General features: G+C 42.6%; 1 protein-coding gene across 6 annotated transcripts in view; it reads right to left on the bottom strand.

Annotated features, from left to right (window-relative positions):
- Positions 1-10,706, bottom strand: part of LOC147105264 (neuron navigator 1-like) — a 632,986-nt gene extending 622,280 nt beyond the window's left edge. For 4 of the 6 annotated variants that reach the window (XM_086011441.1, XM_086011443.1, XM_086011444.1 and 1 more), the window contains exons 1-2: positions 10,575-10,705; positions 2,503-2,642 (exon numbers count right to left, since the gene is read on the bottom strand). In XM_086011441.1, coding sequence (XP_085867567.1) covers positions 2,503-2,642; positions 10,575-10,585 — 151 coding nt within the window. In that variant the 5' untranslated portion in view covers positions 10,586-10,705. Of the gene's footprint in view, positions 1-2,502; positions 2,643-10,574 lie in introns of all 6 variants that reach the window. The other 2 variants (XR_015081721.1, XM_086011440.1) reach the window with 1 other exon arrangement.
- Between the last annotated feature and the right edge of the window lie 5,457 nt (positions 10,707-16,163).

Raw genomic sequence — 16,163 nt, 5'->3', positions numbered from 1 at the left:
CATTAGGAGCATTATGCATATTGTATTATTAACACAACTTTGAAAATGTATTTTAATCAGATCAGGGTCTATTCATTTACATTTTATGGCATCTTTGGTAGCAGTTGTAGAAGTATCTCAAACAATGCTGCTTGTCAAAATTACAAAAGGAATGCAAATATGGTAAAAGATTTTGCACGTTTCTCTTTTTTGATTGGGGGCCATTTTGATTTTCGGTGATAGTGTAAAATGGGAGATGTCGATTCAGCCGTCCATTATAGATCTTTCCCGATTTTCATTTTCATTGTCTTCTATGGAAATGAAAATCAGGAAAGATGTATAATGGTCAGCTGAATCATTATTGCCCAAAGTCAAAATTACCCCCATTATGTTAAGAATCCAGTACAAACTATTTCCTAGAATAGCAAATAAATGCTAATATCCAAAGGCATATGTTAAAGGTTGTTGGCTAGCTTTCCCTGTCTACACATCTTTACTGCCAAGATGCTACCCTTCAGCTGTTTACTATTAATGAAATCTGCAGTTTGCTCATATTTGGTTTTGACAATGTTAATTCTGGTTATTGAGAACTTAGCAGTTTCTTTTAATATTTATCACTTGATTACTTTAGTTCAGCGGGCATTTACCATGTCTTGAATGCCAGCAACATTGTTGAAATTTACAAGTGGCCTGCTTACACTACAGCTGTAAGTCTGAATTTGGTAAAATTTTCTGACTGACTTATGGTAAACCTTGAAGTATATCTGTTGCAGAAATGCCGACAGCTTAAAGCAAAAACCTCTGTCATTTGACTTTAACTACAGAATGGGAGATTCACATTTGAGTATTGAAAACATCAGGAAATCTGCATTTATAACTAAAATGAGTATTTTAGCGCATGCCTTGGGCTGGTAATTTAATATTGGCGAGCACATGAACTGAATGAGGCAGCTGTAGATATAAATCCTCTGACATCCTATTCAATCCTGATCATCCTCAGTTAAGCTGAATGCAATCCCAAAGGCTACAGTGTAAAGGTACCATGACTGCCATTCTATGAAATTCCACCTTTACACTGGGAAAATTCATTTATTTTGGATCAAGTATTTACACTCTTCTATGCCTTACTAAAGTACATCAAAACCTAACCCATGAGCCACGGTTTTTCTTGGGGCTGAAAGCTACAATTTTACACATCTGATTCAAATCAATTTTATCTACGAATGGATTTAATCAACCACTAGATTAGAATTTTTACATCATACTAACGTCAGTGTTTTTTTAAACGCTCTACACAATTTACCATGACATTTTAATACCATAATCAAATATACATATGGTACATTATCTATTACTACTTGAAGTTAAACATTCATATGAATGCATTATATGCAACAGATAAAACACACTAAATAATAAGGCTGCTCGGGTCTTTGTGAGACCCACAGTTGAACTGCTGATCGGACATTGTAAGAGTGATTGATGGCACTTGGGACAGCACTTGGAAAAGGTGATCGCACTGTCTAGGGTACAACTGCAGCTGGTATGGAAGTTTTTCAAACTTTACCCTTTAAGGTTTAAACCACCTTTATGTCATTTTACCACATTTCTATTTCCAGTGACTAAAAAGAACTGATTATCTTGTCATCTGGTTTCAATCGCTGGAGGTTTGATAGATAATTGAAGACCAGTAACTAGAACTCAGTATGTGTGTCTGAGTATGCCTTGCTCCGCTCCACGGTGATGTAAATGGAAAATATAACCATAGCTTCTTACTTCCATCACTTAAAATGCACCAGTGTGCCTGGCCAGAAGAGTAAGAATTTTGTCGCACTAATTAGATGCAGGTATTTAACATTTTCTAGTTGTTTTATGCATAATAGTCAAAATACCAAATAAATCTCAACATTTTTATTAAGCATCTACATTTTTCCATAGTGATAAAATAAATCAGTAGAAAGATTAAACAACAGCTAACAGCTTAAAAAATTAGAAGATTTTAGTAGTACACAAGGTTATAAATCCACATACTGGATGAATAAAGCAATTAACCGTTTACTGATAGTTTTGAATAACTGCACAAATACATCTTGTAAGCCTGTTAAGGCACCACACCCTGTTTATAAATCTCACTGGTGTGACACTCAGACTTTATATCAGAAAACTATCTTTGAATTGTAAATATTTTGGTTTACATCAGTTTTCTTCATAATATTTGTAATGATATTGCTTGATCGAAGATAATTTTTAGTAAAATATATACAGTAATTCCATGTAATACAATACTGAATCTTCAATAGATTTTTGAAGCAAGACATGAAATGCAAACGCATGCAAAAAACTAATAATAAATTTGGATCGCTGTAAGTGACTATTATCAACTTATGAAACACTAGTTCTATCAACTTAATACTTAAACAATATTCTCAAAGCTTCATTCCTTGGTGTAGTAATTGAATTTATTTTGCCACCATTCAAATTTATCTAACTTTTAAAATGCATCAGTACACATTTCGTCCTTACCTTTCTGACTCCCGGATTTGCACGGCAGGGGATTGTGCTTGTTCGAACTGCTAATAGTTTGACCTTGTCTGTTCATAGTTGAGAGAGACTTGGTATTGCTGCTGGTTGCCGCTGCTGCCCTTGTAGTGGGGCCAGGAATCCTGAAGGAAAAAACATACTGTCTTGAGTGTAAATATGAAGCAGATTCAAGAGCGAGAATAACGCTTTGCACAAGAGCAACGAGACTATCTGGGTTTAACCACAAATGGAAACAGCACTGGAAGCAGCAGGGAGGAAAAAAATGTTCAATTATGCTGATCCACATACTGAGACTAAAGTAAAGAAATTACCTCACCACTCTTTAGAAAGAAAGATGATATGTCTGCAGAATTATACAACTTCTGTTTTATTTTAGATTAAAAGTTGCAGTTCATGACTACTAGTTCAGCTGCCAGCTTAATACTAAATACCAAGGTGGGTATGTGTTGGGTGGGGATTGGCAAGCGCCCAAGCCAACTTTAATATTTACCACAAATAGAGCATAGACATTACTGGCTAGTGTGTCTTAATCCCATGGTTAACAGTAGCTAGAACAAACCAACAGAAATAATGGCACAAGGACCGAGATTAGGATTCAGAACCAGCAATTTTCTCTCCTGGTTGGTTCACAAGAAGTTTAATAAAGATTGTCTATTTAATCACTTTAGAGCAAAGCATCATTTATATAAACATAGGAATGATTGGACAATTAAAATAAAAATTACAGCTAACAATATTTCTACAATATTATTCATCTATTTACTGAAGCCCCAGGTTCAAATATATGATATAATTTACAGCAAATTGTCAAAAAAAACTCCTTTTCAGGTGCTGCACCTCTAATTATTCTTCATTGTCATCGCTCGTTCTCGATTTCCTCGTATCACTAAGACCGATCTTACGTTCGCTCTCATTTTCTTCAACTACGACTCTTGGATCTATTTTTTCCAAGACACCTAATTCTGCTTCAAACCGGTAAAGATGAAACTGATTTCTAATATAGAAATAATAACTGAGGCTGTGGTATCTTACGTTACAGACATGTTTATGCAAACACAGCAAATCCTTGCATAAAAAGATTTTTCTTCTGCCGTACCATGTTCTTTTCACATACAGCGTCTTTTGTCTGTTAAAATCTATTGATTCCTCCAGAGTGTGGTCCCTATTAGAGGTCCCAAGCTTCAAATCTAACCATTCCAATAGTAACTTTCAATTGCACAAAAGGCATTAGTAATAGTGTATTGAAGCTCTTTTGAAGGTTTTGTTCTTCCCATTTATATCCATTCTAATATGCTTCTGAACTGAAATGCAACCTGATGATTTCTTAGATGTACAGCCCTTGCCTTTCCCAGCACCAACAGGACTTGTGTTTATACAGCATATATATTTCGCATCCTCAAGATGACCCGAAATGATTCACAGCCAAGGAATTACTTTTGCCAGGTAACACCTAGCAAAAAGCAGCACTCGTAGGGAGTATCGGCCTCAATTATATGGTCAAGTCCCTATTGTGGTGCTTGAACGCACAGCCCACACTCCCAGTGCTACCACTGAGCCAAGCTGACAAAGTTGTCTTCAATTATGGGGAATGCACATGGATCATCATCAGGATCTCGTATGCAATAGGTAGTTAATCAGAAAATCCACTGACATTAATGGATTGAAAATCACAGGCAGTGCAGCCATGTTTTTCCAAAATATGCCACTCACCACACAAGAGGCCCTGGCAGTGCCATGGGGACATGGAAAATTCCACCCAAAAGGCGCTAAAAGACTAATTGCCAGCATAAAAATAAACAAAAAGAGCCCAGAAAAGCCCTTAGAACACATACTTTCAAATATCCTTGTGCCTTTTAAAGGTCCTCCCTCCTCTACCCCATGCCTCTTTCCTGCCAGGTTTCTGAAACATGCAAGTGACTTAAAATTCCGCACACCCACTGGCCGTAAAATGAAGCTGCACCTATTCCCCATACCTTTTTACATGTACAGTACTGTGACCTTATTGTGTGCAAAATGGCTGCCGTGTTTCCCTACACTTCATTGTGTACCACCAACGCTGCCTCCGCAAGATCCTGCAAAGCCATTGGCAGGATAGGCACACCAACATCAGTGTTCTTGCTCAGGCCAACATCCCCAGCATCGAAGTTTTGACCACGCTCAATCAGCTCCGATGGACAGGTCACATTGTCCGCATGCCCGATACGAGACTCCCAAAACAAGCGCTCTACTCAGAGCTCCGGCATGGCAAGAGAGCCCCAGGTGGGCAGAGGAAACGCTTCAAGGACACCCTCAAAGCCTCCTTGAAAAAGTGTAACATCCCCATCGACACCTGGGAATCCCTGGCCCAAGACCGCACAAAGTGGAGGAGAAGCATCCGGGAAGGCGCCGAACACCTCAAGTCTCTTCGCCAGGAGCAAGCGGAAGCCATGCACAAACAGCAGAAGGAGCGCACGTCAACCCAAGCACCCCACCCACCCGCCCCTTCAACCACCGTCTGCCCCACCTGTGACAGAGACTGTAGGTCCCGCATTGGACTCATCAGTCACCTGTGAACTCATTTTTAATGTGGAAGCAAGTCATCCTCGGTTCCGAGGGACTGCCTAAGAAGAAGATTGTGTCCTGAGGTTGTGAAATGCACTTGTATCGTTTTCGTTCTTTATTTCTTATACAATTCTTGCCTGCTTCAGACAGGAAATTCCAATGTCCACCCCAGACCCAACTAGAACACAGAATAGGGCTGAAATATTCAGCTGTAGTCTGTGGGGATTCCTTGCTACCTCATTGCGTGGTCTGGTTACTCCTGTTTGCACCCAAAATTAGGGAATACTAGACTAAAGTTGGCCCCATAACATTAAAAGCAATGTTTCTGTCTCTCAAATAATCTGTTACTGCAAAAACAAAATGCTTTAAAATGCCTAACTGTTTCTAACAGGCAAGAAGGTGTACAAAGTTAACAGCAGAAGTGCAACCTCTACAGCACACACTGTGTCACTCACATTACATCAAGCAGAAAACACCCATGTGATATATATTTGGAATGTGATACTGAACTTCAGGAGGATACAGAGAGCGAGTCACTGATCATGATCAGGAAGAGTGGTATATGTCTAAGGGTAGATTTGTACTGAACACAAATTAATTGTAACCAAGATTCCGACTTGATGGAGCCACCCACGATCGACAGATTACTATATGAGCAATTGCAGCTGAATAAGTCTCTTGTTCAGTGCACAAGAAGAATGCAAGCTGGGATGAAAACAGTTGCAGAATGTGCCATTGAGCAATATGCACCATCAGTGGTTCAGACCTCAAACCTACAGGGCGAAAACACAGCAGTAGCATCTCTCAGGAATGTGCTTATTGATGGTCAGGCATGGAGGCCTGCACTCCATGACATGATAACTGGCAGCTTCAGCCAACAATATACAGATAACCATGAGGGAGGATCCACAGACCTCATTGAGGTACACTTATACATACTCCCACATGCCAGGTGGCAAATCAAGGATTTGGCCTGCATCAACAAGATGTGTGCTGAAGCACAGGCACAGATTTTATATAAAATTCTAATTCACAACAGAATCCCATTGAACCAACTTCTGTTGTCTTACAATATCAACTTAATATGTTGATTAAACATGATAACATTATATTTAGCAGATGCAAGTAATCTATCCACTGTGAAAGGGTAGGGGTTACGTTTGCTGAAAAAAAAACTTGCATTTATATAGCGCCATTCATGACCGCAGGGCGTCCCAAAGCGCTTCACAGCCAATGAAGTAATTTGGAAATGTAGGAAAAGCGAAACAGGCTTGATGTTGAAGGGTGTTGGGCAGTACACAAGGTAACTAAATGCTTTGCGATTTAGTCTGATTAGTTTTGGGATATGTTTCAAGAGTGAAAACAGCTAGAATAACTTTCATGGCCCTGCATACAGAGGTGCATGGAACAAGAAGCTGAGGAAGACCAAGGAAACGCTGGATAGATAACATCAAGAGTGACATGTCACAGAAATGAATGCAGGTGACTGAATTGGCCAGGCTAGGTCAGAACCAACAACAATGGAGTGAATTCATTTGGCCCCATCATGGGAATTTAGTTGTATTCTAATGAGGCTATGCAACTAATAATGGGAGCTGGGGGACGCAAGGACAACTGCTCTTTGGGGACTGTGTATACCTACATTCCACTGAGCTGACCTGGTGCTGCAATGCAAGATCAGCATGTTTAAGTAACTTTTTGGCACTCCCAGCGCATACTTAATGATGAATTGGGAAGACCCATGGGTGAGGTTATCTGGCACCAGTCGTTGTTAAAGGGCAGCTGGTCACCCTTAAAGTAAAACTGGCTGCAAATTTAAAACATGACAGAAGCAAGGCAGAGAAGCAAAACAGTATCATTCTTAGTTGCTGATTTGCAGCTGCTGCTGTAGGAGGTTCTAGAGAGAATGATGGACTTCACCCTCGCTAGCAGTGTGTACTTCATTATATTGCTCTACTCCCCTTGACCTTGTACTGCTTTAATGAGATGATGAAGCAGCTTTGACTGCAGTGGATAGCTTTTGCTCCCTTAGCAGCCATCCATCCAGTCTTCTTGACCCTTCAAATAGTGGTGAGTTACATAGTGAATAAATTATGACAACAGCTTGAGATGAATGAAGTACTCTCCACATTGATTCCAGTGGGGAGCCGCATCAAAAAGAGCACAAGTCAGAGATAGGGTTTCAACACTGTGGGTTCATTTCTCCAACACACATTCCTATTGAGTGTGGCTCCCCACTGGAAGCATAAGTTCAGTGAATTTAGACTAATATGTACTGCCAAGCCACTAACACTAAGTATTCCATTGAACAAGAAAGTTGGCCTGGGAGGAGTTTGCTCCGTGGTTGAATACAGCCTCCAGAAATAAAAGAACCTGCCATGTCAGGAAATTGTTCAATGACATGAAGAGGCTGGTGAAGGAATAAGTTGCATTCCACCACTGAGTGAGGAACACAACCACAAATGGAACCCAGGATCTGAAAGAAGCCTTCTTGATCCTAAAGAGACATTGCTTAATTCTCCTCCAACCCCCAGGGAGATAGTCATTAGCTGGTCATTAGGCAAATGACAAGCCCTTGTTAGGTGAGCAGCATAATTTCTCATAAAACATTTGATGGGATGTGTTAAATGTCTGTGTTGTGGTCTATGCTGTAGTCAAGAGGGTGATGCCAATGCACTCACAGTCTAGTCAATAAGTGGCCAGAACTAAATTTCTCTGTAGTATTGAAATTTGGGTAAATTCAAATCTCAATCATTTAAACACTGTGCTCTCCAGTTTGTTTCTTGGCCCATTAAAATTTGGGATTACATTTATCACTTTTGTGGATTCATTGGGCAGAGACATAACTAGTTGACATCTAGTACAACTAAAGAAAATGCAACTGTATAATTTATTTAACACAGTACTGATTAGGACTATTTTTTTGGCTTGAATACCTCTCATTTAGAATGCAGGGCCGTCTTGTACAATTCCCTATAATTCACTCACTAAAACCCCCTCATGTAACATTTGCCAAGTGGCTCACTGAAGAGGTTTAAGGTTAGTGAATGTAAATGGTAAACAACTTGCATTTTTATAGCATCTTTAACATTTAAAAAATCCCACGGTACTTACATAGGATATAAGAACATAGGAACATAAGGAATAGGAGCAGGAGTAGGCCATACAGCCCCTCGAGCCTGCTCCGCTATTCAATAAGACCATGGCTGATCATCCACCTCAACTTCACTTTCCCGCCCAATCTCCATATCCCTTGATTCCCCTCGAGTCCAAAAATCTATCTCTCTCAGCCTTGAATATACTCAAAGACTCAGCATTCACAGCCCTCTAGGGCAGAGAATTCCAAAGATTCACAACCCTCTGAGTGAAGAAATCCCTCCTCATCTCAGTCTTAAATGGCCTACCACTTATCGTGAGGGGAATACGGAACAGAAACAGGCCATTCGGCCCAACTAGTCCATGTCAGCGTTTATGCTCCACTCGAGCCTCCTCCTGTCTTTCCTCATCTAACTCTATCAGCATAACCCTCTATTCCCTTCTCCCTCATATGCTTATCTAGCCTCCCCTTAAATGCATCTATACTATTTGCCTCAACTACTCCCTGTGGTAGCGAGTTCCACATTCTCACCACTCTCTGGGTAAAAAAGTTTCTTCTGAATTCCCTATTTGATTTGCTGGTGACTATCTTATATTGATGGCCTCTAGTTATGCTCTTCCTCACAAGTGGAAACACTCTTTGTGTATCTACTCTATCAAACCCTTTCATAATTTTAAAGACCTCTATTAGGTCACCCCTCAGCCTTCTTTTTTCAAGAGAAAAGAGACCCAGCCTGTTCATCCTTTCCCGATAGGTATACCCTCGCATTTCTGGTTTCATCCTTGTAAATCTTCTCTGCACCCTCTCCAGTGCCTCGATATCCTTTCCATAATATGGCAACCAAAATTGTATGCAGTACTTCAAGTGTGGTCTAACCAAGGTTGGATACAAGTTTAGCATAACTTCACTACTTTTCAATTCTATCCCTCTAGAAATAAACCCTAGTGCTAGGTTTGCTTTTTTTTTTAAATGGCCTTGTTAGCCTGTGTCGCTACTTTTAGCAATTTGTGTATTTGTACGCCAAGATCCCGTTGCTCCTCTACCCCACCTAGACTCCTACCCTCCAAGTAATAAGTGACCTCCCTATTCTTCCTACCAAAATGTAATACCTCACATTTAACTGTGTTGAAATTCATTTGCCAATTATATGCCCATTCAGCAAGTTTATTAATGTCTTTCTGTAATTTGTTGCATTCCTCCTCGGTATTGACTATCCCCCCCACCCCCCCGCCCCCATTTGGTGTTACAACACTGTATTTTATCATTAGCATGACACTGTGCTGAAATTGATTCATTTGTACATTTTCTGCAGACAAGCTGCAATTGATGTTTTACAATGCATGGGACACCCACTTAATAAAATATTGCTCTAATTTTTAATATGGTTATATAATATCTCATAGAAATAAATCTGAATTATCTATAGCATTGTTGTATTGTTATTGAACTACAAAGTATTTAGATTAATTTTAAACAATAAGTATCAATCACGCTGATTCCGTTATATAAATAATATTCGAGTTCAGAACTCACCTTTGATCTATAACCATGTGCCTTCCCCCCACTCCCCTGCCAATCAATACTCTCAGGATAGGGCTTTGATAAGAATTTAACTGGCCATAAGAAGTATTTTTTTCTCTTTAAGCTAATTTGCTTTCACCCATTTGATGACGAGCCCCAGACTCAGAGAAATGGTAATTACAGATAAAGGGGTGAAATTTGTCTTGGGCGGCCCCACAAAATAGGCAATAGTGAATTGGCAGTGCGTTATACACGCAGCCTCATTTTCTTTGCGGAATGTAAATCGGGTTGCCGATTCACTGTTGCTCGTCTTGCACTAACGCACAAGATGAATTTCACCCCCAAATAGTCTGTGACAGCTTTTTATCCATCTTGCTCACCTTTTTACGCTTAGCTACAATTTTGTTTAAAAAAATAGCAACCAGAGGAAAACAGGCAGTACGCTCCATCCTAAATCATATGGAAATATTTTGAAATTCAAACATCAGAAAACCTCCACATAAAGTAGGCTTAAGGAAGTGATTTATGCTTGAACATAAACCACTCACTCCTACAGCATAAGGTACCATCCGAACCTAACTATTTCTGTATGGTAATTCTTGGACAGCTATCCATCTTTCTCCATGTAGACAATACATTAAAATGTCAACACTAACAGTTGAAGAAATCATTAAAGCTCTATCACTGTCTACATACTTCTTTAAAGCCACATATATTTTGAAGGAAATACTAAGCTTAAAACACTAAATACCACTGCATAAAACTTGACAGTCTCAGTGGTTTGCTTTGGCGCCTAGAATCTTAAGGACATTTTGTCATTTATTAATGCACAATAATTTATTAGCCAGAGGTTCCCAGATTGTAACGATGCCATGAATATCAGCGAGGCACTAACCTGGACTGCATGTCGAAGTGTTCCTTGAGGGGGGAATGTCAGTCTGAGTCCTGTGCCAGATGACGGGATGTTGTGTTGATAATAGCCATTAATGTCCAGTTGTCTATTTCGAGAAAAAAGAAAATCACATAAGTTATACTTTCACCTTTAAATTCAATTCAATCCAATAGTTATGAGAAACAAAAACATATTAAGATCGCTTCTTACGAGATCTATAAAGTTACTGATTGAGAGTAAAACAAATTGACAAACATTTGCTAACATCAGCTTATATTATTGCCTCAGGGTCATGGGCCATGTATAGCAGGCACGTCAAAGAGGTACCACCAACGCTGCCTCCGCAAGATCCTGCAAATCCATTGGCAGGATAGGCGCACCAACATCAGTGTTCTTGCTCAGGCCAACATCCCCAGCATCGAAGCTTTGACCACGCTCGATCAGCTCCGATGGACGGGTCACATTGTCCGCATGCCTGATACGCGACTCCCAAAACAAGCGCTCTACTCGGAGCTCCGGCACGGCAAGAGAGCCCCAGGTGGGCAGAGGAAATACTTCAAGGACACCCTCAAAGCCTCCTAGAAAAAGTGTAACATCTCCAACGACACCTGGGAATCCCTGGCCCAAGACCGCACAAAGTGGAGGAGAAGCATCCGGGAAGGCGCCGAACACCTCGAGTCTCTTCGCCGGGAGCAAGCGGAAGCCAAGTGCAGGCAGCGCACGTCAACCCAAGCACCCCACCCACCCGCCCCTTCAACCACCATCTGCCCCACCTGTGACAAAGACTGTAGGTCCCGCATTGGACTCATCAGTCACCTGAGAACTCATTTTTAATGTGGAAGCAAGTCATCCTCGGTTCTGAGGGACTGCCTAAGAAGAAGATATTATTACTTTTCCATATTTTGAAGACCGTTTTGTAATGTGTTCCATAGATAGCACATACAACTGACAGAGAGGGGACAATTTTCATCTACAGGCGCAAGGCGATTCTAGCTGATTAAGAACTGATGTAAATCCTGCCAGCATGGAAAAGTGCTAACAGCAGCCAAATTTCTGGGATAAGCTAAATTCCACAATCACTCACAGGTCAAAATGCAAATTCAAATGCTTTTCTGAGCACACCAATGGCGAGAGTGGAAAATTGCACCCACATCAAATTTAAAGGGTTTGATTGGACCAATTTAAGGAAAGTGTTACAAATATTCTGAAAGCTATTGCAAAAGTTGAAAAGGCATCCAAACCCATTAGCAGCCTTTGCCAAAGCTGAATGGCTTAGAGGACTAAGAACTGGCAAGGAACAATGAAAGTAACCAAATGCAAGTTAGAGGCATAAGTCTTCAGGCAAGGGACTGAGCAACCCAGCATCTGACTCAGACTCCTTGTTTGATCGTTGCTGGAGGTAGTGCCACTCTGTAAACATGGGTAAGCACAGCTAACTAGTACCAACACTGAATGTGCCGGTCTCACACCACACGCAACTACAGGTGTCCTTGCAGCAGATGGCTCTGCTCTGCATCTGGTTCTATGTTGGCCTAGAACTTACATAGACGGTTTTCCATGATTGTTGCCAGGCAGGTATGTCCTGGCCTGCAGATATGTCTGGTGGTATCTTGGGTGCATTCAAACAGGCTATGCTAGCTGCTAGGTACCTTTGCATACCTTCTTTTATTCAGTGCCACTGAAAATAGGATGTACTGGGATTAGGGCACTTCTGAGGGGGTTTCCGACATCACGGTCAGTCAAGCATTTATACATCCTAGTGATGCCATTGGCACTGTTGTCCCTGTCTCTTTTGGGAACAAGACCCTCTGCATACACTAATGATCTGCCAAAGAAAGAAAGTATTTGTATTTTATAATACGACATTGTGTCCTCAGGATGTCCTAAAGTGTTTTGCAACCCATAGATTATTTGAAGTGCAATCACTTAGGTAAGCAAAGGAGTTAATCTGCCCCACAGGGAGCAAAAGAATGAATGACCAGCTAAAATGCTGTTGTTTGTGTTGGTCGAGGGAAGAACATTGGCCAGAATACCAGGAGAACTACATGTTCTTCTTCAAATAGTGTCATGGGATACTTTATGTTGTGTATGTACCTTTAAGAGAAGAACTGATTTTATACTGCAGTACCGGCAGTGACCACCCCTGTATAAAAGGCCCTAGCAGGCTTCTGTACTTCAGTCTGACGTTACCCTCTGTTCAGTAAAATACCTGTTTAATTGTTCTCCCGAAGTCCATGTATTATTGAGGTGCGGACTTTACAGTGGCGACGAGCAAGTTCGAACTCACCTGCAGTGTTGCATCACCTCACGGGGATCTCACCCTGAGAAGAAGTTTCTTGGAGGTCGAAGTCTGAGCAACGGGCGTCGACCGCGGCAATCCATCGGTGTTCGGAGAATTGCGGGAGAGGCTGTGGAGAGCTGAGCTTGGCTCCCCAGTTAAGGTGTTCCAGCAAATCGTGCTGGTAGCAGGTAGTGCGTTGACCCTTCCGGACTGCGGCGGGCTCGAGCTCGATCGAGCGGCTCTGCAAAAGGGGCCGCGCAGCGTCGCCGGGAGGAAAGAGAGAGAGGGTGGAGCGCACAGGGCACGGTCGGTGCTCAAGAACCGGGCAGCGGAGAGAAAATAAACGAGGGGAAGGAAAAGTGAGACGTGCCGAAGCCGCGGGTCGCCGCCATTACCCTGTAGAACGCTAGGAGCAGCGTGGCAGCAAGGGGAAGAAGGAAAAGCGCGGGAGGCGCCATTTTATTCCATTGGGGAAGAAGGAAAAGCGCGGGAGGCGCCATTTTAAATCACCCAAGATGCCGAAAAGTGGCAGTATCACTGCTTTCGACAACGAGGTAGAAGACTGGACCACGTATGTGGAAAGAATTGAAGTGTACTGCAAGGCAAATGAGGTGGCCGATGGAAAGAAGGCGTCGGTATTATTAAATTTGATGGGAGCGAGAACGTACGGCCTATTGCGGAATTTAATTACCCTAGCTAAACCAATGGAGAAAAGTTTTGAGGAGATTGTTAATATCTTACAGGAACACCTAAACCCTACGCCGCTGCTGATAGCAGAAAGATTCAAGTTCCATAAAAGAAACCAGCACAAAGATGAGAGCAATGCTGACTATCTTACGGAACTACGCAAGTTATCGAAGCACTGCCAGTTCGGAGCAGGACTGGCAGACACCTTACGGGATAAGTTTGTCTGCGGGCTCCAGAGTGAAGGAACCCAGAAACGACTACTTTCGAAAAAGGACCTGACGCTAGAACAGGCTTTCAGCGTGGCAGTATCCTACGAAGCAGCAGCACGGGGAGCTGCGGAAATACAACAGAAACCACAAGAATACAGCGCTAACGAAATGGTGTATGGAGCAGAAAAGTGCTATCGCTGCGGCAGAACAACCCATGACCAGAAGGACTGCTGGTGTAAGGACAAAGTATGCAGACAATGTGGAAAAATGGGACATATAGCAAGAGTCTGCAGGTCGGGAAAGAAAACCAACACTACAAGAACTACCAAGGAAAAGTACAAGAAAGTAAAAAAAATGACAGACAGTAGTTCGGAAGATCAGGAGAGTGATAACGACTCCGGGAGCAGGAGACTAAGTTGTCTAAAGTTACACAACGTGATTGCAAAGGAGGATCACCGAACCATTTGGGTCACCCTCATGATAGCAGGGTCCCAAGTAAAGATGGAATTGGATACAGGATCAGCCCTAACTGTCATGAATCGACGAGACTATGAGCGGCTATTCTCACACATACCCTTAAAGGACACGTCCATTGTATTGAAGGCATACACGGGGCAAAAAGTCTACCCCAGAGGAAAAATAAGGGTGCCAGTTAAATATAACGGCAAGGAAACACAGAAACTGTATCTATATATACTACAAGGTGGAGGACCACCATTATTGGGACGTGAATAGACCCAAAAAATGCAATTGGATTGGCATTCCATTCAGGCGCTAACTGTGACTGACAAAAAGGATGATGACGTCGCACCTGGACGTCTGTCACAAATTCTAACTGACGCGAAAGAGTTGTTCCAACAAGGACTTGGGACTCTAAAAGGAGTAAAGGCAACGATAAAAATCGAAGATAAAGCAAACCCCAAAATTTTTAAGGCCAGACCGGTGCCATACGCGATCTGCCCAGCCGTTGAAGCAGAGCTGGAGAGTCTGGAGCGTTCGGGTGTGCTGCCCAAGGTGGACTGGAGCAAGTGGGCTACACCCATCGTTCCTGTAATGAAGAAATCATTGAGCAGCACGCCTGGGGAGCCGAAGAAGGTTCGCATCTGTGGGGACTTCAAGGCAACTGTGAACCCAGTCCTGCACACAGTACAATATCCACTTCCACGGATAGAAGATATTTTCGCCTCACTATCTGGAGGGAAACGTTTTACGAAGATTGATCTGACCCAAGCGTATCTACAAATGGAGGTGGAAGAAGCATCTAGGAAATACCTCACGATAAACACTCACAAAGGCCTTTACCAGTACAATCGACTGGTATTCGGGGTAGCATCAGCCCCGGCTATTTGGCAGAGGGCAATGGAACAAGTCCTGCAAGGGATCCTGGGGACCCAGTGTTATTTGGATGACATCCTGGTGATGGGCGAAAATGACAGTGAACACCTTGCCAACCTGGAGCAGGTGCTCACGAGATTGCAGGAATATGGGCTACGAGCCAACTGCCCCAAATGCAAGTTCTTCAGGAGACAGATCTCGTATTGTGGCCACATGATTGATGAGGAAGGGTTGCATAAGTCGCCAGACAAGATTGAGGCTGTAGTCAAGGCTCCAGCACCGGAAAATGTGTTGCAACTGAGGTCGTTTCTCGGGCTGGTGAACTACTACCATAAGTTCTTGCTGAATTTATCGACAATTCTGCACCCACTGAACGCCCGGCTGCAAACTGGAGTAACATGGAAATGGAGTGATGAGTGTAAGTGTGCCTTTCAGAAATGTAAATGCCTAATCACTTCAAAAGAAGTATTGGCCCACTACAACCCAACACTATCGATTCGGTTGGCATGTGATGCGTCTCCCTACGGCATTGGAGCGGTGCTGTCACACAAATTCCTTGACGGTTCAGAGAGGCCAATAGCCTTTGCGTCGTGCTCGTTAACCTCAGCCGAGCGTAATTACGCCCAGATTGACAGGGAGGCCCTCAGCCTGGTGTGGGGGGTGAAGAAGTTCAATCACTATCTGCACGGGCAGAAATTCACCCTACTGACTGATCATCAGCCCCAGGTCTCCATTTTTAACCCAAAGAAGGGCGTTCCGGTGATGACGGCGCAACGGCTGCAAAGATGGTCACTTTTTCTAGGGGCACATCAGTACGACATAGAATACAAGGGTACGAAGCAGCATGGAAACGCTGATGGGCTGTCGCGCCTACTGTTGCCTACGGTAGAGGAAGCACCTGCAGTGGACCCTGTTGAGATATTCCATGCGACCATAGTCGAATGTCTGCCTGTTACAAACTCAAGTATAGAGAAGGAAACCCGAAATGACCCGACACTCTCTCGGGTCTATGATTTGACGGTGAAGGGATGGCCAGCACATGGCGACTCACTGTTGCCAGCATTCTCGCCAAGGAGAGAA

The sequence above is a fragment of the Somniosus microcephalus genome, chromosome 18, assembly GCF_052327205.1.
Source record: "Somniosus microcephalus isolate GS21.2 chromosome 18, FLI_Smic_1.0, whole genome shotgun sequence".
Taxonomy (NCBI): domain Eukaryota; kingdom Metazoa; phylum Chordata; class Chondrichthyes; order Squaliformes; family Somniosidae; genus Somniosus; species Somniosus microcephalus.
Note: the sequence above shows the minus strand (reverse complement) of the source record. Positions and strands in the feature narration are given on the sequence as shown.